We start from the raw sequence: 25,692 nt of genomic DNA, 5'->3' as shown, positions 1-25,692 counted from the left end.
GGGATATATAGATAATAGGTGTCAGAGGAGGGATTTGTATTTAGCTTTTCCTTTTTCCAAAACCAGTACTCTAGTCATAAGATGTACTGCTGTCTCTAAGGGTTAATGTCCCTTTCACATTGACTATTTCCCCTTTATTTTACTTGGGTCATAGATATTGTTATTAAATATTATAATCCATGTGAATTGCTGAAGGATCTCTGAGTGACATGTACTCTAAGCAGATTTTAAGAGGTAAAGTGATAATTAAAGTAAACACATTTGTTTAATTATGAATTGAGCTCCTGAGGTGCAAGTCTCTAACAGCAGGAGTTTATGATCATAAGACAGTCAGCTCCCTAGCCATGTGGATGGATTGATTCCAGAGTGACAATAGAGATGCATGACAATACAGATATAATGACTATTGTTCTTATGAGAGCAATGTTCTAAAAGAATATCATTATTATTTTGTTATTAAAATATCATTTTATTATTATTAAAATAATAATAGTTTATATTTTCTAGCACTTCAAGCTTTGTAAAAAAAGTTATACTCTATTACCTTATCTCTTTTCATTCTTCTAATACTTCAAATCTGAGAAACTTTTGTGTATTATATTGACTAAGTTGCTGAATGTTTCAGTGGGTTATTTTATATCAAGAAAAAAAGAGAGTGGGAGGAAGGCGCTGCTTAATCCCAAATAGAATCAATGGTATCTGGGCAATGCTGGAGGGTGGGTTGGTAGGGGCAGTGGATATTGCTGACACCCCTGAAGGCAAATTATCTTCTATGAAGATCCCAGCCAGAGCATCACACCTGGAGATATTTTCTAGTCCATTTCATCTTTGCCAGAGCCCAACTGTTTAAATAGTTTTTTTTTTGTTTTATCTGTTCACAGAACAGCTTGGTGCTTCTAAGAAGGCATTTTACCCTCACCTCCATTTCTCTGGTTGTGGAAAATAATATGCCTGCCTCAATTTGGGAAACAAACTGACCTTATCGGTTTTTCCCAATTTTTTCTTATTCACTCAGTGTTCTGAAGAGGCCAATTATGTTTCTTTTTGATGGTGAAATGTTAAATTTTCTCTTAAGACTTTTTTTTTGCAAAGTATGTTTTTTTAAAAAATCTAGCAATGTATTCCATTTGATCCTCTCCAAGCTAACATTCTCAGAACTTGTCATTTTTCTCACAGATCAAAGGGAGGCCCCAGTTTCAATGGACCAGAAGCTGTCAGTTTCATACCATAGAGAGTGGTCATTTTTATTCAGACCTTGTTTATTTCATAGAATAATCAACGGCAATAGCCGTAGGGCCCACTGTTGGCAAAATGGTAAAAACCCCAGACTCCCTTCTCAGGCCTTTTCTACCCTCTATGGCACTCTGTCCCTGTCTCTTCTTCACTGATCCAGGCCTTTTTTTTTTTGATCAAGTCTTTTCATTTGCATGGGTTTTCTAGTTGATAGTAATTTATTAGCTCACAGACACTGAGCCACATAGAATATCAGCTTCAAGAAAACATCAATCATTTATCTTGAACCTCTCATTTTGGAGATGAGGAAAACTGAGGTTCAGAGAGTTTGGGGGATTTTCTCAAGGCTACACTAAGACTGCATATCAGAGCCTAGATTAGAACCAACATCTTCTGTCTCCTGTCATAGTGTGCTTTCCACAATTCTAACAGTCACTGATGTCAGTGACTTTGGTTTGAATACAATTTGGCCATTTACTTTTCTTTAGAATGTCATCTCATTGCAAGTAGAAATTGATTCATTCTGCTATTGGGAGATTGACATATACTTGGTACTTAATAAATACTTGTTGATCAACTAATTAATTCCTATTTCCCATGGTCATAAATGGTATACTTTTAATTTTACCTGACCACTCATGGTTCTAAAAGGGACCACCGAGTGGACCAGTGCAAATACATCCCAACTATCAGGAAGGACAGCTGAAAATGTGTTCTTTAATAATGCTGAGTTAGTAATATCACTTTTTAAAATGACATAGTTGATGTTGCATAGTGCTGTTTAACTCTGAAGATCCCCACTGAATTTTTTTTATTTGTGTGTAAATTGGATTTAAATGAGACAGAATTGTGTGAAATTGTCGGCCTTACTCTTTCCTCCAGAGTCATCACTGTCCAGTGTTTGGACAAGATGATTAGTGGTGATTTGAGGTGGTCTATATAAGTGACTGCTCCCTACAAAGAACAAAAAAAAATGGCCAGATGGGGTTATTCTTACATTTCATGTTGTGATTCATGGTCAATATAAATTTCTTTTTTCTTTCTTTCTTTTCCTCCCTCCCTCCCTCCCTCCCTCCCTCCCTCCCTCCCTCCCTCCCTCCCTCCCTTCCTTCCTTCCTTCCTTCCTTCCTTCCTTCCTTCCTTCCTTCCTTCCTTCCTTCCTTCCTTCCTTCCTTCCTTCCTTCCTTCCTTCTCTCTCTCTCTCTCTCTCTCTCTCTTTCTTTCTTTCTTTCTTTCTTTCTTTTTTCTAATTTTTGAGTATTATATTGACTAAGTTGCTGAATGTTTCAGTGGATTATTTTATATCAATAAAAAAAAGAGAGTGGGAAGAAGGCACGGCTTAATCCCAAATAGGACTGATGGGCAATGCTGGAGGGTGGATTGGTAGGGGCAGTGGATGTTGCTGATACCTCTGAAGAGCTTTAAATGACAATCAAGGAAATTTATTTGATACAGTAATAGGAAACCATCAGAGCTCATTAAGCATGGGAAAGATGTGCTCAGATCTATATTATAGAAAGTTAATATTGGCAGTTAAAAGGATGATGGATTGGAGTGAGGAGAGACTTGGGGTACAGGGAGTCAAAGGTAAATTGTTGGAATAGTCTGAGGGAGTGGATAATGAAGGCCTAAACTAGGGCTGTAGTTGTGAGAGAGTAAAGAAGACAAGATACAGAATGTGAGAAATGTTGTAAAGGCAGTGGAAGTAAAATTTAGCAATGGATGAGATTTATGAAGGGAATGATAGTGAAAAGTCAAAGATGACATTAAGGTTGTGAGGCTGGTTGAATGAGAGGATGATGGTACCCTCTACAGTAATAGGAAAGTTGGGAAGAATTTGGGGAAAAGACGAATATGCCTATTGGACATCCAATTTGAGATGCCCAAAAGGCAGTTGAAAGGGTGTTTGGAACTCAGGAAAAAGATCAGGGCTGAACATATAGAGCTGGGAATTATCAACAGAGAGATGATAATTGAGCTTAGGGGAGATTATGAGTTTAAATCTGGATTTTGATACTTATTAGCTTCATGACCTTAGACAAACCTCTGTCTTTCTCAGTTTCTTCAACTGTAAGATGAGGATGGTGGCATCCATTTTACAAGGCTGTTATGAGGATAAATTAAGATAATATTTATAAAGTACTAAATAAACATAGTGCAAAAGCACATAGAAAGTGCTCAATAGGGGCAGCTAGGTGGAACAGTGGATAGAGCACCAGGCTTGAATTCAGGAGGACCTGAGTTCAAATCTGATCTCAGACACTTAACACTTTCTAGCTGTGTGACCTGAGCAAGTCACTTAACCCCAACTGCCTCAGAAAAAAAAAAAAAAAGAAAAAGAAAGTGATCAATATCCTCATTCCTTTTCCTTTCTTTCCCTGATGAGGTCATCAAATGAAATACTATAGATTGAAGAGAAGATCCATGACAGAATCTTGGAAATTATCCATGGTTTATGGATGTGACATGGAAGAAGAAGCAGGAAAGAAAGACTGAGATGGAGTAGTTACACGGATAGGTAGAGAACCAAGAGATTGTAGAGTTATAAAAATTTATTGAGGAGAGAGTATCCAGGAGAAAAATGTGATCAATGGTATCTATGCTACAGAGAGATCAAGAAAGAACAGAATTGAGAGAAGTCCCTTAGATTTCTTAGTTAATGTTGATGATTTTGAAGAGGAATGTTTCAGTTGAATGATTCAGAAATCAGTTCACAGAAAATTTGGAGGCACTTACGATAAATAACCTTCTCAAGGAACTTTGGCATGCCAATTCTGACATTATGAAAAGAGATAAGAGATATAAGATGATGGCTAGCAAATGTTAATTTTTATTTTAAAAGTAGAGGATGAAATAGATGTGAGCATATTTGTAAGCAGGGAAGGAATTAGGAGATAAGGCAAGGTTAAAGACAAGGGAGGGAATGAGAATAAGACAAGGGAGAGAATGAGAATGATAGCGGGGGTTATGTGACAGAGAACTTGGGAAGGGATAATACGAAAGATAAATCTAAAGAGGTTGACTTTGGCAAGAACATGGACCATTTTTTCATGTAAGATAAGGGAGAAGGATAAGCATTTTCAAACTCAAAATGTTAAAAATGGCAATAATCTCTTCCTGTTTTTGGAACATCATTTGATTGGTTTTACTGATTCTATTCCTTATCACTTGTGCTTGTTCCCTTCTTCCCACTTATTTGGCTATCACTCCTCTTGCTTAAACTGCTGTGGTAGCTTTCTAATTGATTTTTCTTGTTCAATCTCATTCTTCTCCAGATTATCCTTAATAGAACTGCCAAGTTGTAATGTCTGGGCTAGCTTTCTAGAGGTCTTCAGGACAGGCCTTGGTCTCAGCATCCAGTCAGCATGAAGATAGTCAGGAATAGAGTCTAAAGTGTTTATTGTCTCCTTTACAGTCTGTTCACTCTGACTGACTGACAGACCAACTCCCCAGTTCTCTCAGGCCTTAAATACCCTATTATAATAACATCATTATAGCATTCTGAGTATATGCCAATCTAGAGTGATTATATCATTATATCAAACTGGAGTGATTATATCATTATATCATACTAGATATATGTGAACTAGAGAACCATTATCTCATCAATCCACTGAGATAATATCTTGTTGTAAGTATCCTTGTTTCAAGTATACTTCTCTCAGAGTTCCCCAATATCTTCGGTCCTCTACAAGAAGTTCCTAAGGTACAAGTTCGATTATGCAATTCCCTTCTTCAAGAAATTCTAGTGGCTCCCTGTAAGATTAGTCTATGTTTGGAATTTGCATTTCAATAGGCATCATCTTAAAGAGGATGGGTACAAGTTTACTAGTGCTCAGAACCTAAGACATAAGGGAAAAGGAAACTCAAAACATGAAAATAATACACGATTAACCAACACACAGGCCACTATAACAAACAAACAATATACAACATACATCATACCCACTCCAAGGAAGCACCACCATCTAAAATCCCCTGGGAGTATGGTCACAGCTGTTCAGAGTCTGGAGTGGGAGCCATTGATAGGCGAGCTGTACAAGATTTCCTAGTTCAAAACCTCAAAGTCCCTTTTCACTAAGGGGTTTTTATAGGCTGGGTACAAAGATGACACTATGCTAAGTATTCTCATTTGATATGTGACTCTTGAGATGTAGCAGCCTCACAGGTACAGGATGCTCCATTACAAGAGGTCCACCAGGGAGAATATTTGTTCATTCTTTAGGAGAACTTTGTTTACTCAAGGAACTGTCCAGATTTCCGGGGTAAACATAGGCCTGCAAAAAAGATATTCACAAGAAAGGATGGCCTTCCAACTTCTTTGTGCTTTTTTGATACTCTATCCCATAACTGCAATCATGTTCTCATGTTCTCATGTTCTCAGCAAAAAAGTTATCCAAAAGACACAGTCAAGATTTATTTAAGATTCCTTACTCACTAGGATTCCTTACACTCCCTATTGCTTCCAGGGTCAAATATAAACTTCTCTGTTTGGTATTTAGATTCCTTTACCATTGGTTCCTGCCTTCCTTTCCAGGCTTTCTGCATATAATTTCCTTTCATTCATTCTGTGTACCAGTCAAACTTGCCTTCTTGTTTTTCCCCTTATGGGAATTCCTGTCTTTGTCTAAAGTCCTCCTTTTGGTTGATACAGGGTACTTTCAACCCTAATGACTAGAATGCCCTCTTCACTGCCTTTTAGAATCCTTAATTTCCTGAAGGCTTAGTTTGAGTGACTTCTCTTATAGGAAGCCTATTCTGATCCCTAACCCTCCTTACTCATTCCCTTGTTTTTTCTCCTATCAGATTTTAGAAGCCACAAATAAAGCTCTGAACCAACCTTATAAAGCCTTAGAGATGCAACATATAACCAAATGAATAAAAACAAGACTTTTCTTTCAGAAGGTGCTCAAAGAATCTCACCTTGTAATAGTGTTAACATGACAGCATAGGTGTGCCCAGAATTACTTCAAAGTTTGGTTGTCCTTCCCTGGAGAATGAAGTAGGATGCTGAGTTTTGAGACACATTGGTTGCCTGGTGAATATTTTGATGCTGACACACTGTACTGCTCCCAGCATCTCCTCAAGATAAGTACATTTCTTCCTTATTGTCAGTTACATCTCTTATCATTTTCCTGAGTGATTTGAATATAAATATATATACCTTTAAAACATAAAAGAAAAGATTGGGCTATGGATTTGCAGAGTCTCTGAGGTAGCTCTTCCCCAAAGAGATAAGGAAGTCTATTAAGTGTGCACCTGCAGTGGTACTCAAGAAAGACAGAGAAGACAAAGAGTATCTGTCAGTTTCATCTTTATTCATGAAGCCCTTGAGGGTGATGGAAAAGGGGACTTGGAATCCATGCAGATGGTCAGTGTCCCTAGATACAGTCAATGTAGTATGTCCCAATTGCCTTTGCTGATGCTTGGAGAGCTGCATAAACCCGTCCTTCTTGCCTTATTTTTGCATTATTAATGCACTCCTATGGGCTTGAATTTGTATTCAGCAGGTGAAGGTAAGATTGGCACAGCTTCATCTCCCTTGAACTCTGCCTGTTCACTGCTGTGACACTGGTGCTCTCTGAATGATGCGTGAATTGAGCAGGCACAGCTGGAAGGAAGCAGATCATCTGGAACGAGGAAAAACACGCATTTAGTCAATTTTAAATAAAGAGGCTTTGTTTACGTTTTCTCAGTTCATCTTACAGAGTTAGTCAAATTTTAGATTCCCTCCAAAATTAAACAAGCATTGGGAACAGATGGTGGGTTTATTTTACCTCAGACAACCTGTTCAAGAAACATGAACTCTGGGCCATATTAAAGGAAAGCAACTCTTCATGTTAAATTGTCAAAAGAAACTGTAAAGCATGGCTTCCTCAAAGAAAACAACCTATGGGCCAACAAGGAAAGCTGCCCTAGGGTTAATAGTAGGACAAGGAACCGTGTCCCATGTGCAGACAAGTAGGACTGCCCTGAATTTGCTTCAACTTCTTGTCCTGAGATGCCAGTCTAATAGTGCAAGGTAGTAAGATGTTGAATAGGAAGTAAAAGGACTCCCTGGCTCATCCTCTGCCACTACATTATAATAGGGGTGAGGGTAAGGTGAAGAAAAGGTAGATTTCCCCCTCACTTTCAAAACCTCTTAGGGTTGTTAAGTCAGAGTTGGGAGTGGTAGAGTATGCCAATAATCCTTGCCACTGAGGCTACAATGGGCTTCAAGCTGACTGAGTGGCCACAATAAGTGGTAAACTTCTGGGAATGGAGAGAGGATACCAGATAGCTCAAAAAAGGATCAAGTTGGCCAAGGTCATAGATGGGGTGGGTCCAAAATTTCAGTTCCAATCAGTACTGAGATTGGGCTCATGAGTGATCATGACACTTCTAGCTTGGATGAGATAAACCTAGTTTCAGAAACAACAAAACAAAACAATATAAGACAACCCCAAAACCCTATCATGACCATCACCATCAAACTCAAAGCAAACCAAACCAAACAAACAAAAATAAACAAACCCCAAACAAAATAACCTTTAGTAACACATATCCAGTAGGAATTTTTATTGAAGGATGAGTTATTCCATTTTGTCTTAGTTATTTATTTAATATTCCCCCCCGTTAAATTCAAAACTTTTTTTTACATTTGTTTTTAAAATTTCTAATTTCTAGGTTCTCTCCCTTATCCCCACTCACAATTAAGAAACCACATGTGAAGTTATGCAAAATATTTCCATAAAAGTCATTATGAAAGAAAACACAGATTTCCCACCCTAATAAAAATAAAAACCATCAAGAAAAATAAAGTTAAAAAAGAGAAGATGATTCAGTCTTTATTCAGACATAATCAGTTACTTCTCTGGGTATGGATAGGATTTTTCATTATAAGTCCTTCAGAGTAGTCATGAATGATTTATACTACTGAGAATAGCAAAGTCATTCATAGCTGGTCATTCCAGAACATTGATATTGCTTTGTTTACAGTATATTCCACTTTGTTCATGGAGGAATTTCTAGTTTTTTCCCCAGAGGGCATCCTGCTTATCATTTTCCAGAGAACAATAATATACCATCATAAGCACATACTATAGTTTATTGAACCATTCTCCCAGTTGATGGGCATCCCCTCAAATTTCTAAATTTTTTTTGTACTGAGAGCTGCTATTAATATTTTTTGTGTATATAGGTAATTTTCATTTTTTTGTTTTGTTTTTTCTGAATCTCTTTTGGTATTTATGCCTAGTAGTGGTGTTATTGGGACAAAGGATATGCATGAATTTGCTGCTCTTTGGACACAAATCATCTTTTGATCATTTATCAATTGGCACATGACTGTTATTTTTTATAAATTTGATTCAGTTCCCTCTATATTTGAGAAATGAGGCTTTATCAGAGAAATTTGCTTTGAAATTTTTTTATAATTATTACTGCTAATTGTATTCCTCCCTACCCCCCTATTTGTTCTCTCTTCACCCTGTTCCTCTTCAAAGTGTTTTGCTATTGACCACTCTCTCCCCCAGTGTGCTCTCTCTTTTCACCCTCCCCCCTTCTCATATCCCATTCCCTTCCTATTTTCCTGCAAGGTAAGATATATTTCTATAACTAAATTGAATATATATGTTATTTTATATCTGAGCCAATTCTGATGAGAGTAAGGCTCACTCACTCACTCTTTCCTCCTCCTCTTCTCCACTATAAAAACTTTTTTTGGCCTCTTTTTTAATGGCAGTTTGCATCATTCCACTTCTCCCTTTCCCTTTCTCCTAGTACATTCCTTTCTTACCCCTTAATTTCATCATTTAATCACTGTTTTGATTACCAACTTATGTTTCCCCAGAGTTCTGTATTCGAAAATCAGATTTTCCATTCAGCTCTGATCTTTTCATCAAGAATGCTTGAAAATCCTGTTTCATTGAATAACCACCTTTTTCTCTGAAGGATTATACTCAGTTTTGCTGGGTAGTGATTCTTGGCTGCAGTCCTATCTCCATTGCACTCCAAAATATCATATTCCATGTCCTCTAGTCCTTTAATGTAGAAGCTGCTAAATCTTGTGTTACTCTGCTTGTGGCTCCATTATACTTGAATTGCTTCTTTCTGGATGCTTGCAATATTTTCTCCTTGATCTGAGAGTTCCAGAAATTGGCTATAATATTATTGGAAGTTTTCATTTTGGGATCTTTTCAGGAAGAGATCAGTGGATTCTTTCAATTTCTATTTTACCCTATAGTTCTGGAATATCGGGACAGTTTTCCTTGATAATTTCTTGAAAGGGCGGGGGGAAGAGCCAAGATGGCAGAGAGGACACATATTTCTTTCTGACCTTCTCCCATAAACCTCAGACTAATGAGCAAATCTAGTCTCTGAATTAATTCTGGACTGGAAGAATGCATAAATGTTGGGAGTTCAACAAATTGCTACCAAAAGTTAATTTTGAAACTCTCCTGAAAAGGTCTGCTTCAGTTAGGCACAGAGGGAGGTGGACTAAGTGCAAGCAGGCCAAGCACAGATGCAGAGTGTAAGAAGCACAGAACTGGGGTGATGGGGGCTCCACCCGCTGAAAAATCTACAGGGAGGAATCTACAACAGTGTTGGCTGCTCTGACCTGGATGCAAACCAGTAAATCAGCAGAGAAGTTATAAAACATCTAACATAAACACAAAAGGCAAAGAGTGAATCCTGAAATGCCAGAATTTCCTGGCCATGCTCACTCAACACCTGAAGTCAGCCAATGCTTACTTAGTATAGCCAGCACTGACCCAGCACAGCTGTTGCTACTTATAGAGGAAGCTTGGAAAATATCCCTTGCCCTAAAAGCAGATCTCAAATAAAAAAAAATAGTAAAAAAGCAAAAATAACTCTGACTATGGTGAAAGAGAAGAACAGATTTCAAACCCTGAGGAGACTAAAAGCAGATTGTCTCCAGATGAAGCCCCAAAGGATGATATAAATTGGTTCCCATCACACAAGGCTCTCCTAGAAATTATAAAAGTTCTTAAAAGAGAGCTGGAAGAAAAATGGAAAAAGGAAATGAGAACTTTATAAGAGGGTTCGGAAAAGAAAACACAGAAATTATCTGAAGACAATTCATTACAAAATAGAATTAGTGAAATGGAAGCACATAACTCCTTAAAATAGAGTTGAAAAAATGCAAAAAGAAAACAACTCCTTGAAAAAAGAATTTATGAAATGGAAAAAGAAAATGACTCCTTAAAAAACAGAATTTGTGAAATGGAAAAAAAAAAACCCACAGAACAAAACAACTCATTTAAAAATTCAATTGGATGGGGCAGCTAGGTGGATAAAACACCAGTTCTGAAGTGAGAACAAATCTAGTACCAGACCCTTATCATTTCCTAACTGTGTGACCCTAGGCAAGTCACTTAACCCCAATTGCCTCAGGAAAAAAAATTCAATTGGACAAATACAAAAAGAACTAAAAAGTAAATGAAGAAAATAATTCACAAAAAATCAGAACTGAACAAATGGAAATGAATGACTCAATTCATGAGTCATCAAAATGACATCAAAATGTCATGAGACATCAAAAATCAGTCAAGCAATATCAAAAAAAAAAAAAAAAAGAAAAGAAAAGAAAAGAAAAAGAAAAAAATGTAGACTACCTACTTGGGAAAACAACTGGCCTGGAAAATAGATCTATGAGAGATAATTTAAGGATTATTAGATTTCCTGAAAACCATAATGAAAAAAGAACCTAGACATTATTTTTCAGGAAATCATCAAAGAGAACTGCTCTAATATCATAGAATCAGAAGGAAAAATAGCCATTTAAAGAATTCACAGAACATTTCCTGAAAGAGAGCCCAAAATTAAAATTCCAAGAAATATCATGGCTAAATTTCAGAACTATCAGACCAAGGAAAAGATATTGAAAATGGGCAGACAAAAACAATTCATATATGGAGGAGCCACAATAAGGATTACTCAGTGTAATGTGCTGTTGTCTCCAGAAACTGCCAATCGCTCACTTGGGAGGAGATCTGCTGTCATTAACTGCCGCCAATTCTGACCTCGTGTAGAGACTCTTTCTCTCCCTCCAGAGAGCAGCCTCAGGTCTGGCCCAGACAAGACTATTTCTCCTCCAGAAAGCCGCTCCAACTCTCACCTAGAGCAGAGACTCTTCTCTATCTCTCAAGTGCCCTCCTCTTTTATCCTCCCAGAGAATGGGTGTGGGATAACGCAAGGGCTTCTGGGAAAAATTACTTCAACCAATGAACTTGCTCCTCCTAAGCATGTAAGCTCCTCCCCAGGACTTCACAGAAGTAAAACTCCCAGTAAAGGCCGGAACTACAGAATTGTTAAGTACCGACTTAGCACTTAGTAAGAACCTAATATCTCATTATCTCATTAGCACTTAGTAAGAACCTAACAACTCAGGACCTAGCAGTTCTTAAAGGATCAAAGGGCCTAGAATCTGATATTCCAAAAGGCAAAAGAACTTGTCATGCAACCAAGAATAAACTACCCTTCTAAACTGAGCATTTTCTTTCAGGGAAAAAGATGGACATTCAATGAAACAGGTGAATTTCAATTTTTTCTGGTGAAAAGACCAGAGCTGAATAAAAAATTGACTTCCAAATACAGCACTCAAGAGAAGCATAAAAGGTAATAAGAAAAGAACTCTTGAGAATTGTTCTCTGTTATGGATATACATAGATAGTACATATATAATTTGATTTTAATGTTATAATATAAAAAAGAAACTAAAGATAGAAAGGGGATTATACCAGAAAAAGAGGAAAGTGGAGGTAAAAAGAGGGAAATAACATCTCACAAAGAGGCAAAGAAAACCTATTATAACTGAGGGAAAGAAGGAAGGGGATAAGTATTGTGTGAATTTTAGTCTCATCAGATTTGGCTCAAAGAGAGAATATTAGACATATTTGGTTACACAGAGAAACTTCTCTCACCTTATAGGAAAGTGAGAGGGGAAAGGGGAAAAGGGAAGAGATAGGCTAATAGAAGGAAAAACAGAAATAGTAGAGGAAAGGTATAAGAAAAGGGGAAGGGCTCTAAAAGGGAGATCTGCTTGAGGCAAGTAGTACTCATAAGAAAAATACTGGGGAGTAAGGAAAGGGGAAAAGGAAAGAAAAAAACATAATTTGGAGTAAATAAGATGGTGGTATGAGGGATGTAGAAGACCCTTACCCAAAATGATCTCTCAGAGATCACTCAGTAGAAGGCAGAAAAGTTGTTTATTGAAAACCCTCCAGAGGATGAACCATCCCATTGTGGGATAAGAAAGAGAAACCTCGAAGTAGGAGGGCTAAAGAAGTAGTAAAGACACATAGCTTTTATACAAGAAATTACATCACAAGTAAGAGAACATTGAGAAGGGGAGGGGGAGGCATCTAATTGGTTTTTGCTATTTGGAGAGATTACATCACAAATTGGGGAGCATTGAGAAATATGTGCCCTCTCCCCTGATTGAATGTTAAACATTGGTACCAAAGGCAGATTAGAATGGGATGCTTTGTTTCCCTGATTCCGAGAGGACTCATCAGTCAGACCTTCAAACTTCAGATTACTGAGCTGACATTTAATAATCTAAATATTGATAACATTGAACAAGGATAAATGTCATCATTTCTGGTTAAGTAAATATATCTAAAGTTTTAAGTAAATATTGGCTTGCACACACTATACTTATTATGTAGGTTATAGAGACATAGAAATAATAAAAAATATAGAAAAAGAATTTAAACATTCCTGTAAGTTTTTCATCTTATTTTTCCATTCCACACAGTGGGAAATACAGAATTAGTAGTTTTAACTGTAAATGTGAATGAGGTGAACTTTCCCATAAAGTGAAAGCGGATAGCAGACTGGATTAAAAACCAGAACCCTACAATATGTTGTTTATAAGAAAAACATTTAAAGGAGAGTGATACATATAGAGTGAAAGTAAAAGGCTGGAACAGAATCTATTATGCTTCAGGTGAAGTAAAAAAAAAAAAAAAAAAAAAAAAAAAAAAAAAAAAAAAGCAGGGTTAGCCACTCTGATTTCAAATCAAGCAAAAGCAAAAATTGATCTAATTAAAAGAGATAAGGAAGGAAACTATATCTTGCTAAAGGGTACCATAGATAATGAAGGAATATCAATCACCAAGTGGTATAGCATCTAAATTCCTAAAGGAGAAGTTGAAAGCTGCAAGAAGAAATAGACAGCAAAACTATAATTGTGGGAGATATCAACCTTGTACTCTCAGAACTAGATAAATCAAACCACAAAATAAGTAAGAAAGAAGTTAAGGAGGTAAATAGAATACTAGAAATGTTAGGTATGATAGATCTTTGGAGAAAATCAAATGGAGACAGAAAGGATTACACTTTCTTCTCAGCAGTTCATGGAACCTATATAAAAATTGATCATATTAGGACATAAAGACCTCAAAATCAAAGGCAGAAAGGCATCTTTTTGAGTGTTCTAATGCTCTAATATTTGTTTAGAGTTCCTATTTAAAGGAATTTGGAGCAATTAGGCAAGCTCCTTTCTTTGCTCTGTCATCTTGGCTCTGCCTCTGAGCTACTCCATTTTGAAGAAATTATAAATATTTTTTCTTTAAAAAGCTCCCTGAAGTACTATACTTGTCTGAAACAGACTCAATGAATTGAAAAAAAGTTTGAGTCATGGTTCCAGGAGGTCAGGGATTTTAAACCTTGGATCCATGAAGTTCTAGACAGAACCTAAATAAAACCTAGGTAGAAGTTCAGAGGTCTATGAACTTGGATAAGCAAATCTTTATTTTTAGCAATTTCTACCTGGAATTTAGCATTGCCTTCAATTATTTAAAAACATTTTTCTGTGATAGGGTCTATAGCTTTCACCAATCTTCCAAAGCAGTCACATGATGCAAATAAAGTGAAGAAACTATGACATAAATGGAATCCTTCTTTCTTGAGAGTTGTCTATGTTTTAGGGAAGGAAAGCCCAATTATTTTGAAAATATTTGACAATCTTGATTGCTCTAGAGAATAGGAATACTATTTTTCCCCTCTTTGGAAAATCTTATTACCTAAATGAAACATTTGCTTGGAAAAATAGCATTACAAAAGATTGCTAATGATTCTCCCTAGATTTGATTTTTTGATAATTTGACTCATTTTTCTATTCCTGTCTTTTTACTTTAATATCAAATTGTGGGGTATTGGATTTTTTTGGGGGGGCTAATTTATTCAGGTAATTGACATAATTCTTTAATTTGGGCTTTACAAACATAGCATATAATATTAGGTTTTTTAGGAAAATGTTGAAATATTCTATTCTTCTTAATAATTATAACCTATTACTAATGTAAAATGGATCATTTCACATTAATAAAAGAAGTATAGAAGTCAATTTCTAATTAAAAGTAGAAAAACAGCTAGATCAATAGATGCTCAGCAGCTTGATAGGCTAGACTTTGGTCAAACTTTTATGTTATTCATTGAATCTGAAATGGTTGATACCCTTCAGCTCCTTGGCAAGGCTGATATAATGATTTTACTTAATAAGTCAGTAGATGATTTCTACAGAAGGTAAACAATCAACCAGGCAGATCAAAGTTTTTCTTAACCTGTTTATTAGTGTTCATAAGGCAGTGAGATATATCAGAAATGTGACAGCCAATGTCAAAAAATAAGTTCATTAATAAAGGAAAAGAAAAAAATAACAAAATTGTGCTTTAAAATAACACAAGCCACCTGCCAAGCATATGCCCAGGGAAACATACTCATTGGTCACTGTCAATGACTGGGTGAAAAATGTGTGCGATTTTTAGTCCTTTCCAGAATGATCACTTAAAAAGACATATGACAAATAGCTTGTGAGAAGGAAGCAACTTGTCTATGGAAAGACTCACTAGAACATATTAATAGAGTAATTTGTCATTAAATGATTATTCCAATATGTGTTCCTAGTGACAACCAGATGTGTGTGGCCCGCCCATGGCCTGAAACTTGAGAGGAAAAATAAATTGAACTTAAAAAATAATTAAAGAAGAAAAAATCAACACCAGGAAATAATTGATTGATTTTAACTTAATTCTTGTGAGGCCACATGTGTAGGTATAGAGTACATTAAAAAGGGAGGTTAGCTTATAGTTTCTTAACTCTACTTAACACTATCTTTTCCAAAGAATCGCTATTTCTAACATCATTGAATTTACCTAGTGTTGAATGTATTTGGTATATCATACTATGTTGGATACACACATGTGTGTATAGCATATAAAGTAGCTCAGTAAACAATAAATAGACTTGAAATGCTAAATACTTGGGTTCAAATCCTACTACCAGCTATGTGACCCTGGGTAGTCATTTACCTTTCTGTACTTGAGATTTCTTATCAACCAAATAAGGTCTATAAGATTCCTTTCTAGATTTAAGGTCTCCTCCAATCTGATCTCAGACTATTTTTTCCCTGAGGTCTATATTACATTGCCTGGATTCTGGATTCCCACCTTTATTTATTCTTACAAATGTTGTTCCAGGAATAAAATTCTTTTTCAGAATCTTTATCTTCCCTTAAGGTTTATCTTAAGAGACATTACCATGCTGACCTTCCTTGATCTCTGTTGAAAGTATTTTTTCTCTTCTCAAAAAAAAAAGTATATTTTCTCCCTTTTCAAATTTTCTTGGAGTATATGCTTTGTATATATCTTTTTCCTGTTTCCATTATACCCTATCTTAAATGAGACTTATCTAAATACAGATCATATTGTCCTCAATGGAATGTGAAAACCTTCAGAAAAGGTCTGTGTGATTTAAAAAACAAATTATATCCCTAGTGTTCAGCACAGTGATTTTCACATGATGAAAAATGTCATAATTTTCTGTGATTTGATAATAAATTTTAATTCCTTATATTATTAACATTTTACAAGTCAGAACATAAAAATTAGACAAATAATTGTAAGGTGGTTTTGGATCTCAGTATATTTACATATTCTGAAAGTTTCCAGAACAGTTCAACCAAAGCTATTAAAATCTAGCTCCTTCTTTTATTTTTGGCATTAATCTGAAAGATAACCTAAAACTCTAAACCTACAACTAGAAATATTATGAAAATTACCTAGACACTCAAAATCTATCATGAAATTGATGGTAAGCAACAACCAAAATTATATAGTACAAAGAGTTAAAAATGTATATCTCGAAATTCTGAGGATTTTTATTGTAAGTGGGGTGAATATTCCCTCCTTTGATCAGTTATGTGGTACAGTGAATAAAGGCCTGCAGTTAGTACGACTAAACTTCTCGAGTTCAAAGCTGGCCCTGAACAGGTCATTTAACTCTATTTGTTTCAGTTTCCTTATCTGTAAAATGAGCTGGAAAAAGAAATGGTCAACCACTCCAGTTTAGATAAGAGAGCACTTTAAAAGAAAAGCATAATTTTTAATTTATTCTAGAGGCAATAGAAAAGCTCTGGGTTTAATCTTGTTGGATAATCACACAGTAAGATCTACCAAGAAAATCCCCAATAGGTCACAGTCAGATATGATTGAAAAATGACTGAATAACAATCCTCCCTACTTTAATGGAGCTGACAGTATCTCTATATCTTGGTAGATGTCTATTAAAGTCTATGTAAGACTATGTTAGTCTATGTAAGCTGTTTCAATTGGAAAAAATCATCAACTGGTGTTCACCATTCTAATGATTAGCCATTGACAGCCTTAGCTAGATTGATTCTCACTTGACCGAGATCTAGTTTTTCCTGAGCCTATTTGAATTTGTTTCCTTTGCATAGGCTCTGAAAATATAGAATCACTTCTATATTACAATAAGGAATTGCAATAAGACATCAAAAAAGAAAAACATAGTAAAGTTAATTAAAATAATCTATTGGAATTGATAGCGAATTAAAAATAAACTGGATTAAAAACTTTTAAATAATAAAAGGTAACTGTTGTACCAATGTAACCTAATTTGCTGTTTTTGCACTCAATACATATTTAAAATTTAATCAAATATTAAGTTTAAAAAATGAAGCTGACCAAGGTAGGAACCAGAATTTACTAGCCTCATCAATAGAGCATGAAATATTCTTTTTAAAAATTAAAATGAATAATTCATTTATTGAACTGGATAGAAATGGCATTTGTATCTGTCTTTAATTCCATTTTAAGTCTTTCTAGGGAGATAGAGTGATGTAGTGGGAGAGATACTACACTGGGAATTTGAAGATGAGTTCTATTCCTGAATCTAATATTAATTAGTCATTACTTGAAATAGTAAATTCACTTCTTTGGGCCTCAATGTTCTTCTTTGCAAAATTAAGGATTCAATTAGATGACTAGTAAGGTCTCTTCTATCTCTGAAATCCCGTTTTGAAAATCATAAATCATGTTTTTCCCCTCATTTAGGTAGGCTGTATCTCACAATTTGTTGATTGTCTGATTCTTGCACATAGGTATGGCTATAAAAAGTGGGGTTTTTTGGAGGAAAAAAGGAGAATAATATATTAGATGTGCAAACAATTTCTTGGGTCATAATTCTCTCTTTGTCACCCTAATTAACATCCTTACCACTTTATTGGATGGTCAAGGATATAGAAAAGAGATGTGAAAAATTGATATTTCTTAGCTCAACTTTTATACCAGGATATTTAGGCATACAGATTTGAAACTTTTATAAGAAATTTAACTTAATTCAAAGAAAAGCATGCTGATTATTTTAAAAAGAAAGAATTGAGTTAAACTTTCATAATAGTTAAAGTTGTGAACTCTCATTGGTGTTCAGGTCCTTGTCCCCGCTAGCCTGTTTGCCTCAAATCTCTCAACACTCCAGGGCAGTCTGCGTACCATTGTCAAAGTAATTTTCCTTAAGCACAGATCTGACTGTGTGACTATCCAACTAAACCAAACTTTAGAGGTTTCCTATTGCCTCTAGGATAAATTGAAAACTCCTCTGTTTTGCTTTTAAAGCCCTTTCCAATCTAATCCCAGACTATCTTCACAGTCAGAGTGGATATTAGTTCTCTTCTCTCCATACTTTTCAGTTCTGCCAAACTGATCTTCTCTTTGTTCCTCACATGTAACATTCTTTCTGTGGACAGGACTCTGGGCCTTTGTATTCAATATCTCCCTGACAAGAATCACTTACATCCTTATCTCCACCTAAACGAGTCCCTCTATTTCTTTAAATTGCTGCTTAGGCATCATTTTAGGCAGGAAGTTTTTCAAAATCCCCTCAACTACTAGTGTCTTCCCTCCCAAAGCCATCCTATATTTAATCACAATGTAAGTGTTTGTATTTATTTTCTTTATTCTTTATATACTTAAAAAAATCTTCCTTGTTAGAATGTAAACTCATTGAGAGTAGAAATTATTTTATTCATTGTATTATGCCCCGAATAAAAAAAAAATCATGCCCCCCCCCACTTTCTTGCCATTAGGACTGAGAGAATTGAGTCAGGAAAAACCTTAGAGCTCTGATCACCTTTGCATACTATTGTGTCTTTAACTTCAAGTGCATTATCTAGTCCTTGCTAGTGAAATTCCCCCTCCTTTTGAGTATTGCCCCACACCTTGCTGTTTCTTGTCCTCTACTTTCATATCTGGAACCCTATTCTGTCAGTATTAAGATCCTTTCCTGGAATTATGGATTGTTCACCCACCCAGTGTCTTCACCACCCCCCATCTGCTTTTGTTTCCCCTATAAGATTGTCATACTCAGATTTTGTATTGTTTGCAAACCCTAGTTAATTAAAACCTAGTTAATATAAATTCCCTGCTTCAGTTTATCACGGCCGAATGCTTTGGATAAAAGTCCCATCAGGCCGGCTAGTCTAAAATTCTCCATGTTAAAAGATTAAAAACCAATTTCTGTCTGCCTCAGTTTCTCTGGTATTACAATTGTGCCTAACATAGTGTTGGCATATAGTAGGTACTTAAATGCTTTTTCATTGATTAAATGCAGGATGAATGAAAGGAAGTGACATAAAATAAGCCCAGAATTATAGGCTGAAGAAAGATTATTCAGGGCATTATTATTTGTGGAAGATTTTTTTCCCTTCTAGAAGCAATAAGAATCCTCAAGATTAAAAAAATTTTAAGATTGGAAGTGATGTGATATAATCTGATCTATGCTTTAGGAAAATTAGGAAAATTATGGCAACTAGTAGAGGATGGTTTGGGAGGAGAGATGATGGAGTTCAATTAGGCTGTTTTGATGAACTGTGTAAAAGATGATGAGAAACAGTACTAGAGTTATTATCATATGAGTGAAGATGAGGATCTTCCTACCCAAAAATATGGAAGTATGACAGATATGTCTTGACAGCTGATTAGAAAGGGGGTGGGGGTAAGGGATAAGGAAGCATGGAAGATGACTCCAAGGTTGCAGACCTGGGTAAATAGAAACAATAAATTTATTTTCAACAGGAATAGGGAAGATTGGAGAAGAAATGGACATTAAGGCAGAAGATAAAAGAGTGTTATGGTTATATTTGGGGTACCTATGTAACACAAGGTGTTACAGACATGAATTTATAAGAAAGATTAAATTTTGATATATAAAACTGGGAATCATCTGCAGAAAAGGTCAATGAAAATTTAAATGTATATGTCTTGCCTAGGCTCATTCTTTTGACTGTTCAAGAGAAAACCTTTATCCATTGATGATAAAATGATTATTATTTTAAAAAGGAAAAATCCATGTCCTTTCACTTTAATTGGAATGTCTACTTGGTATGGTTGATATATATTCTTTTTCTCTTCCTTTACTTTTCCTCCTTTTTTAGATTCCTCTATCTATCATCCTCTTCCTCATCTACTGTTCCATTCATGTGTCATCAATCCATTAATCCTTTGTTAAGTACCTCTGATGTGTAAATTATAGTACTAAGTTCTAGAGTTGGTGGAAAGGGATATATAGAATAAAACTAAAACAATATTATAAATGTTGCTATTGTATAGCAATAAGTATAATATATGGTGTACCACACGATAATAAGCATTTAGTGTATTGATGAATCATTGTGGTCTAGAAGTTAAGAAAGACTTCGTGTGAGAGATGGAGCTTTGAACCTTGAAGGAAAAGTATGACTTAGATAGTGTGTGTGTGTGTGTGTGTGTGTGTGTGTGTGTGTGTGTATGCATGTATGTATAAGGAGGTATTCCATGTAGGGAGAAATAGCCAGTACAGCTAGAAGGGAGGATTTGTGTAGCAATGGTGGAAGGTAAATTTGAAAAAAATATGAGGAAAAATTGTGATGGCTCATGAATGCTAAGGTACAGTTTCTACCTTGAGTCTCTAAGCCACTGTGATTTGAACTGTTTTAGGAATTGTGAGGCTAAAAAATAAGGAAAGAAGGCACGTAAAAAATTGGAAGAAAGGAAAAAAAGCTTATTTTAGAAATTTTTTAAGGAACTCACAAATTAAAAAGTAATGAAAAAGATGCAGAAAAAGCTAAAGATATAGGCAAGAAAAACACAAGAAAATGTTTTAAGAAAATTTCAGACATGTACATGAATATGGGAATGGATGGACCTATATAGATAGATGGGCACAGTGAAATAGAGGCAAATTATGAAAGCGGTTAACACAGAAAAAGAGACAAAGAGAGCAAGAAGAACAGAAATACCTTTATTCACATTAATTTCCTAATTTCTATTGATAATACAATTACTTTCCCAGTTATCCAACATTCTTTGCTCCTGCCCCACCCCCATCCTATTCTTTCATTTTGTAGAATACTATGTATTCTCCCTTGTCAACTTCCCAGCTCTTCCTCAATTTTGTTGTTGTTCACGTGTCTGATTCTAAAAGATATGATGGATTTATTATGAGGTTTTCTTGGCAAAGATACTGGAATTACTTGCCATTTCCTTCTCCAGTGTGTCTCTATTTTATAAATAAGGAAGTGTAACAGAAGGGTTAAGTGACTTGCCCAGGGTCGGAAAGTTAGTAAGTGCCTGAAATTAAATTTAAACTCAGATCTTTCTGACTCAAGGCCCAGTGCTTTATAAACAGTATTGCCTAACTATAGCAAACTAGGGTTTGACAAACCCAAAGACCCCATCTTTTGGGATAAGAACTCACTATTTGCTGGGGAAAATTAGAAACTAGTATGGAAGAAATTAGGACTTGACCTACACCTCAATACCACATACCAAGATAAGATCTAAATGGGTTCATGATTTAGATATAAAGTGATATCATAAGCAAATTAGAAGAACATAGGATAGTTTACCTCTCAGATCTGTGGATAAGGAAGGAATTTGTGTCCAAAAAAAAAAAAAAAAACCCAAAACTGGAACTCATAATTGAACACTAGACAGATAATTTTGATTATATTAAGTTAAAAAGTTTTTGTACAAACAAACCTAATTCAGGCAAGATCAGAAGGAAGCAATAAATTGGGAAATCATTTTTGCATTTAAGAGTTCTGATAAAGGCCTTATTTCTAAAATATATAGATAATGGACCCAAATTTATCAATTTATAAATGGTCAAAGGATATGAACAATTTTCTTTTTTTGTTGTTTTATTTATTTTTTCTGTTGGCAAAACCTATTTCTTTTTTAAAAATTATTATAGCTTTTTATTGACAGAACATATGCATGGGTAATTTTTGCAACTTTGTCCCTTGCATTCACTTCTGTTCCAACTTTTTCCTTTTCTCCCTTCATCTCCTTCCCTAGATGGCAGGAAGTCTTATAGCTGTTAAACATGTTAAAGTATATCTTAGATACAATATATATATATATATATATATATATATATATATATATATATATATATATATATATATATATATATATATACATATATAAAATTATCTGAACAGACAATTTTCAGATGAAGAAATTAAAACTATTTTAATGCATATGAGAAGGTGCTCTAAATCACTATTGATCAGAGAAATGCAAATTAAGACAACTCTGAGATACTACTACCACCTCCCAGATTAGTTTAAGAGGACAGGAAAAACAAGGACAAATGTTGGAAGAGATGTGGGAAAACTGGGCCACTAATACATTGTTAGTGGAGTTGTGAATGGATTCAGCCATTCTGGAGAGCAATTTGGAACTATGTTCAAAAAGTTATCAAACTGTGCATACCCTTTGATCCAGTAGTGTTTCTATTTATATCCCAAACAGATCTTAAAGAAAGGAAAGGTATCCATATGTACAAAATGTTTGTGGCAGCCCTTTTTGTAGTGGTAAGAAACTGGAAATTGAGTGGATGCCCGTCAGTTGGAGAATGGCTGAATAAGTTATGGTATATGAATGCTATGAAATATTATTGTTCTGTAAAAAATGATCAGGAGGATGATTTTAGAAAGGCCTGGAGAGACTTACATAAACTGATGTTAAGTGAAATGAGAAGAAACAGAAGATGATTATATATGACAACTACAATTTTATAAGATGATCAATTCTAATGAACGTGACTCTTTTCAACAATGAGATGATTGATGTTAGTTCCAATGATCTTGTGTTAAAGAGAACCACATACACCCAGAGAGAGGACTTGTAGGAACTGAATGTGGATCACAACATAACATTCTCACTCTTTTTGTTGTTGTTCGCTTGTGTATTTTGTTTTCTTACTCATTTACTTTCTTTCTTTTTTTTTTTTTTGATCTGATTTCACTTGTTCAGGAAGAGAATTGTATAAATATGTTTTTATAGGTTGGATTTAATATATATTTTAACATATTTAACATATATTGAATTGCTTGCCATCTAGGGGAGGGGATGGGGGGAAGGAGAAGAAAATCTGAAACATAAAACTATGCAAGGGTCAATGTTGTCAAATTATTTGTACATATGTTTTGAAAAGAAAAGGCTTTATAAAAAATAAAAATAAATAAACAGTATTGCCTAGCTTCCCACAAACTCCCTCAGGTACCCTTAATCATTAACCTCCCCTCCTTTGAAGTTCATTTAATCTCTATTACCCAATCAAAATTCTGGTAGCTTTCCTTTCCTTTTCAATAAGTTCAGTGCCTTCTGCATAGTTTTTTTCTCCACTCTAATTCTTCTCTTCGTAAGAGGGAACTATTTGACTGATACTATCAAATAGCCTAATTTTGCAGGTGTTCAATCTACTCATTTCCCATCATCTACTCTTTTACCAGATCACAATTGTGCACACATAGATCATCATATCCTTCATCTTGCCCTTACCTATAAATTCTAACATTACTTTATCTAATGACAATATTTTTATTATTCTCTCTTTCCCTCTGCCCCATGATTCTCTAACCATGTTCTTGTCCTCACTATAATTTATAATCCCTCTATATTTTAATTCTTTTTGTAAGCCATCACCCAAATTCGGTGGCCATACTCTATCCCCTTCTTTATCTTTCCCTATGAGTGAATCAATTAAATTCGAAGGTATCCTTTGTCTCCTTATGCTATTGCTGACAATGCTTTCTCTTATATTTATGTGCTACTGAAAGGAATCAAATCCAATTCACTACCAGTTTATGTTACATCATCTCAATTGGGTCCCCATTGCAATAAGACAATCCTTTTATACCTCTCTAATGAATCAATTATCCCATGCACCACAGTGGTATTCCAAACCTTTTAATTTTTCTTTAGACCTCTTATGAGGAACTCTACCCTCCTCTCCTAATTTTCTAAGACAAGAACTTAGCCTTATATTTCACAAAAATAAAGTTAAAGCCATTTACCCAGAGCTCCTCACTTCACCTCACTCTAATATCTTTCCCCACTATATTTGTCTTTATCTCTGTCTTACAAGAAGGGTTGGTCCTTTTGTTTGAGAAGACAAATCTTTCTACTTCCCCCTTCTTTTCAGTCTTAATAAATCTGCAATCTGGCTTCAAAATCCATTATTCAAGTGAATTTGTTCTTTCTATAGTTCCCAGTGACCCAGATTTTTCCAAAACGAATGGTCTTTTTTCAGTCCTGATGCTTCTTGACTCTGTAACCTTTGACACTATCACTATATCCTGGATACACTTTCTTATCTAGGTTTTCATTTACTATATTTTATCTTTCTGACCACTTCTTTTCAAACTTTTTTGTTGGAACATTATCTAAGTCATTTCCAATAGCTATGGATGTTTCCCAATACTCTATCCTGGGCCCTTTTCTCCCTCTCTCTTGCTTGTGATTTATCAGTTCCCATGGTTCAATTACAATCACATTCATATCATGTCCTGGGAACAGCTTTTAAAATCTAATCCATAAAGAGCAGGGGAAGAGGAGGGGTCTCTCCATATTGTGAATAGAGAAAAGAAGTTGCATCAGAGGGGCAACTAGGTGGCATAGACAATAGAGCACCAGTGTTGGAATCAGGAGGACCTGAGTTTAAATCTAGCCTCAGACACTTAACACTTCCTAGTTGTGTGACCCTGGCAAGTTAGCAAGTTACTTAACCCCAATTGCCTGAGCAAAAAAACAAACAAAGAGAGAGAGAGAGAGAGAGAGAGAGAGAGAACCATCCCTTGTAATACAGAATAAAAAAAGACTGGGGGAAAAGCAAGTTCAGCACAACTAATCAATCCGTGTATCACCTGAGTCTTGGCTAAAGTCATACTACTGCTCCCCTCCTCTGCATGGAAGGGGGATGCATTTTCTTTCTTCAGCATCATGTTTTATTATTATTATAATTACACAGTGTGTAGGGGGACAGTTTTTAAAGTTGTTACTATACCAAAAAAAAATGGGGTAAAAATGATCTTTTTTTGATCTTAGCAAATTTTCTTTGACTTTGTGGCTTTTAGAAGAAAATCTTCAGTTTTATTAGTTACTAAAAAGTTCATATCTAAGCCTCTTTTATTTGATAATGAAATAAAAATTGATTAGCATAGCCTAAATTTAAATAATTTTTACAATAAAATAGTTAAAATATTTATAGAAGGTATCACAAATTTTAACTCTGATTTTTATTGTGGATGGTTCTCTTTAAAGATTGAATGATAATTTCATTTTGAAATAATTATTTCTTGTATAATTGAAGTATATGTATGTATATTTTTCTTTATTATTCCATGAGGAATTTTATTGTTTTCTAAAGAAAGGTTGACTATATCTTCCATTTAACAGGTTGCTCTGCAGAAAGTTTTTAATTTTGCTGTTTCAAACATATTTGAAACTAGAGTAGCAGGACGCATGGTGGCAGACATGTGCCGAGCTGCTGTAAAGGTTAGTTGTTGATTTTGAACTAAAAACTTACAATGTATGGATCATAATTTATCTCTGTACTGAATGTTAGGTTTTAATATAAACTTATCCAAAAAGATAATTTAGTATGCTTGTTCCTAAAATAGTGATTACTTTTGTGACCTCATGTTGACTGCTTCTTTTTAAAAATTATTTGTAAAATATGTTTCAGTGCTGCCCAGAAGAATCTTTGAAGATCTTTGTTCCCCATTGCTGCAGTGTTATAACTCAACTTACAATAAGTGAGTCAAAAGGTTTCGTTTTTATTTTGTGAATAGACTTTTTAATTTAGTTTTTAAAAACAATGTAGTTA

At 35.0% G+C, this 25,692-nt stretch overlaps 2 protein-coding genes across 4 annotated transcripts in view; both read left to right on the top strand.

Moving 5' to 3' along the window:
- The window catches only part of LOC141554703 (ankyrin repeat and SOCS box protein 3-like), a 437,022-nt gene that overhangs the window by 169,696 nt on the left and 241,634 nt on the right, over positions 1-25,692 (top strand). The gene's annotated exons all lie outside the window — the stretch shown is intronic.
- The window catches only part of LOC141554697 (proteasome activator complex subunit 4-like), a 60,304-nt gene continuing 59,837 nt past the window's right edge, over positions 25,226-25,692 (top strand). For all 3 annotated transcript variants that reach the window (XR_012485923.1, XM_074286906.1, XM_074286905.1), the window contains exons 1-2: positions 25,226-25,361; positions 25,552-25,621. Coding sequence is in view for 2 of the 3 variants with exons in the window: in XM_074286906.1 (XP_074143007.1) it covers positions 25,329-25,361; positions 25,552-25,621 (103 nt within the window). In the remaining variant the exon portion in view is untranslated. The remainder of the gene's footprint in view (positions 25,362-25,551; positions 25,622-25,692) is intronic.

The sequence above is a fragment of the Sminthopsis crassicaudata genome, chromosome 2 (assembly GCF_048593235.1).
Source record: "Sminthopsis crassicaudata isolate SCR6 chromosome 2, ASM4859323v1, whole genome shotgun sequence".
NCBI classification, from domain to species: Eukaryota; Metazoa; Chordata; class Mammalia; order Dasyuromorphia; family Dasyuridae; genus Sminthopsis; species Sminthopsis crassicaudata.
Note: the sequence above shows the minus strand (reverse complement) of the source record. Positions and strands in the feature narration are given on the sequence as shown.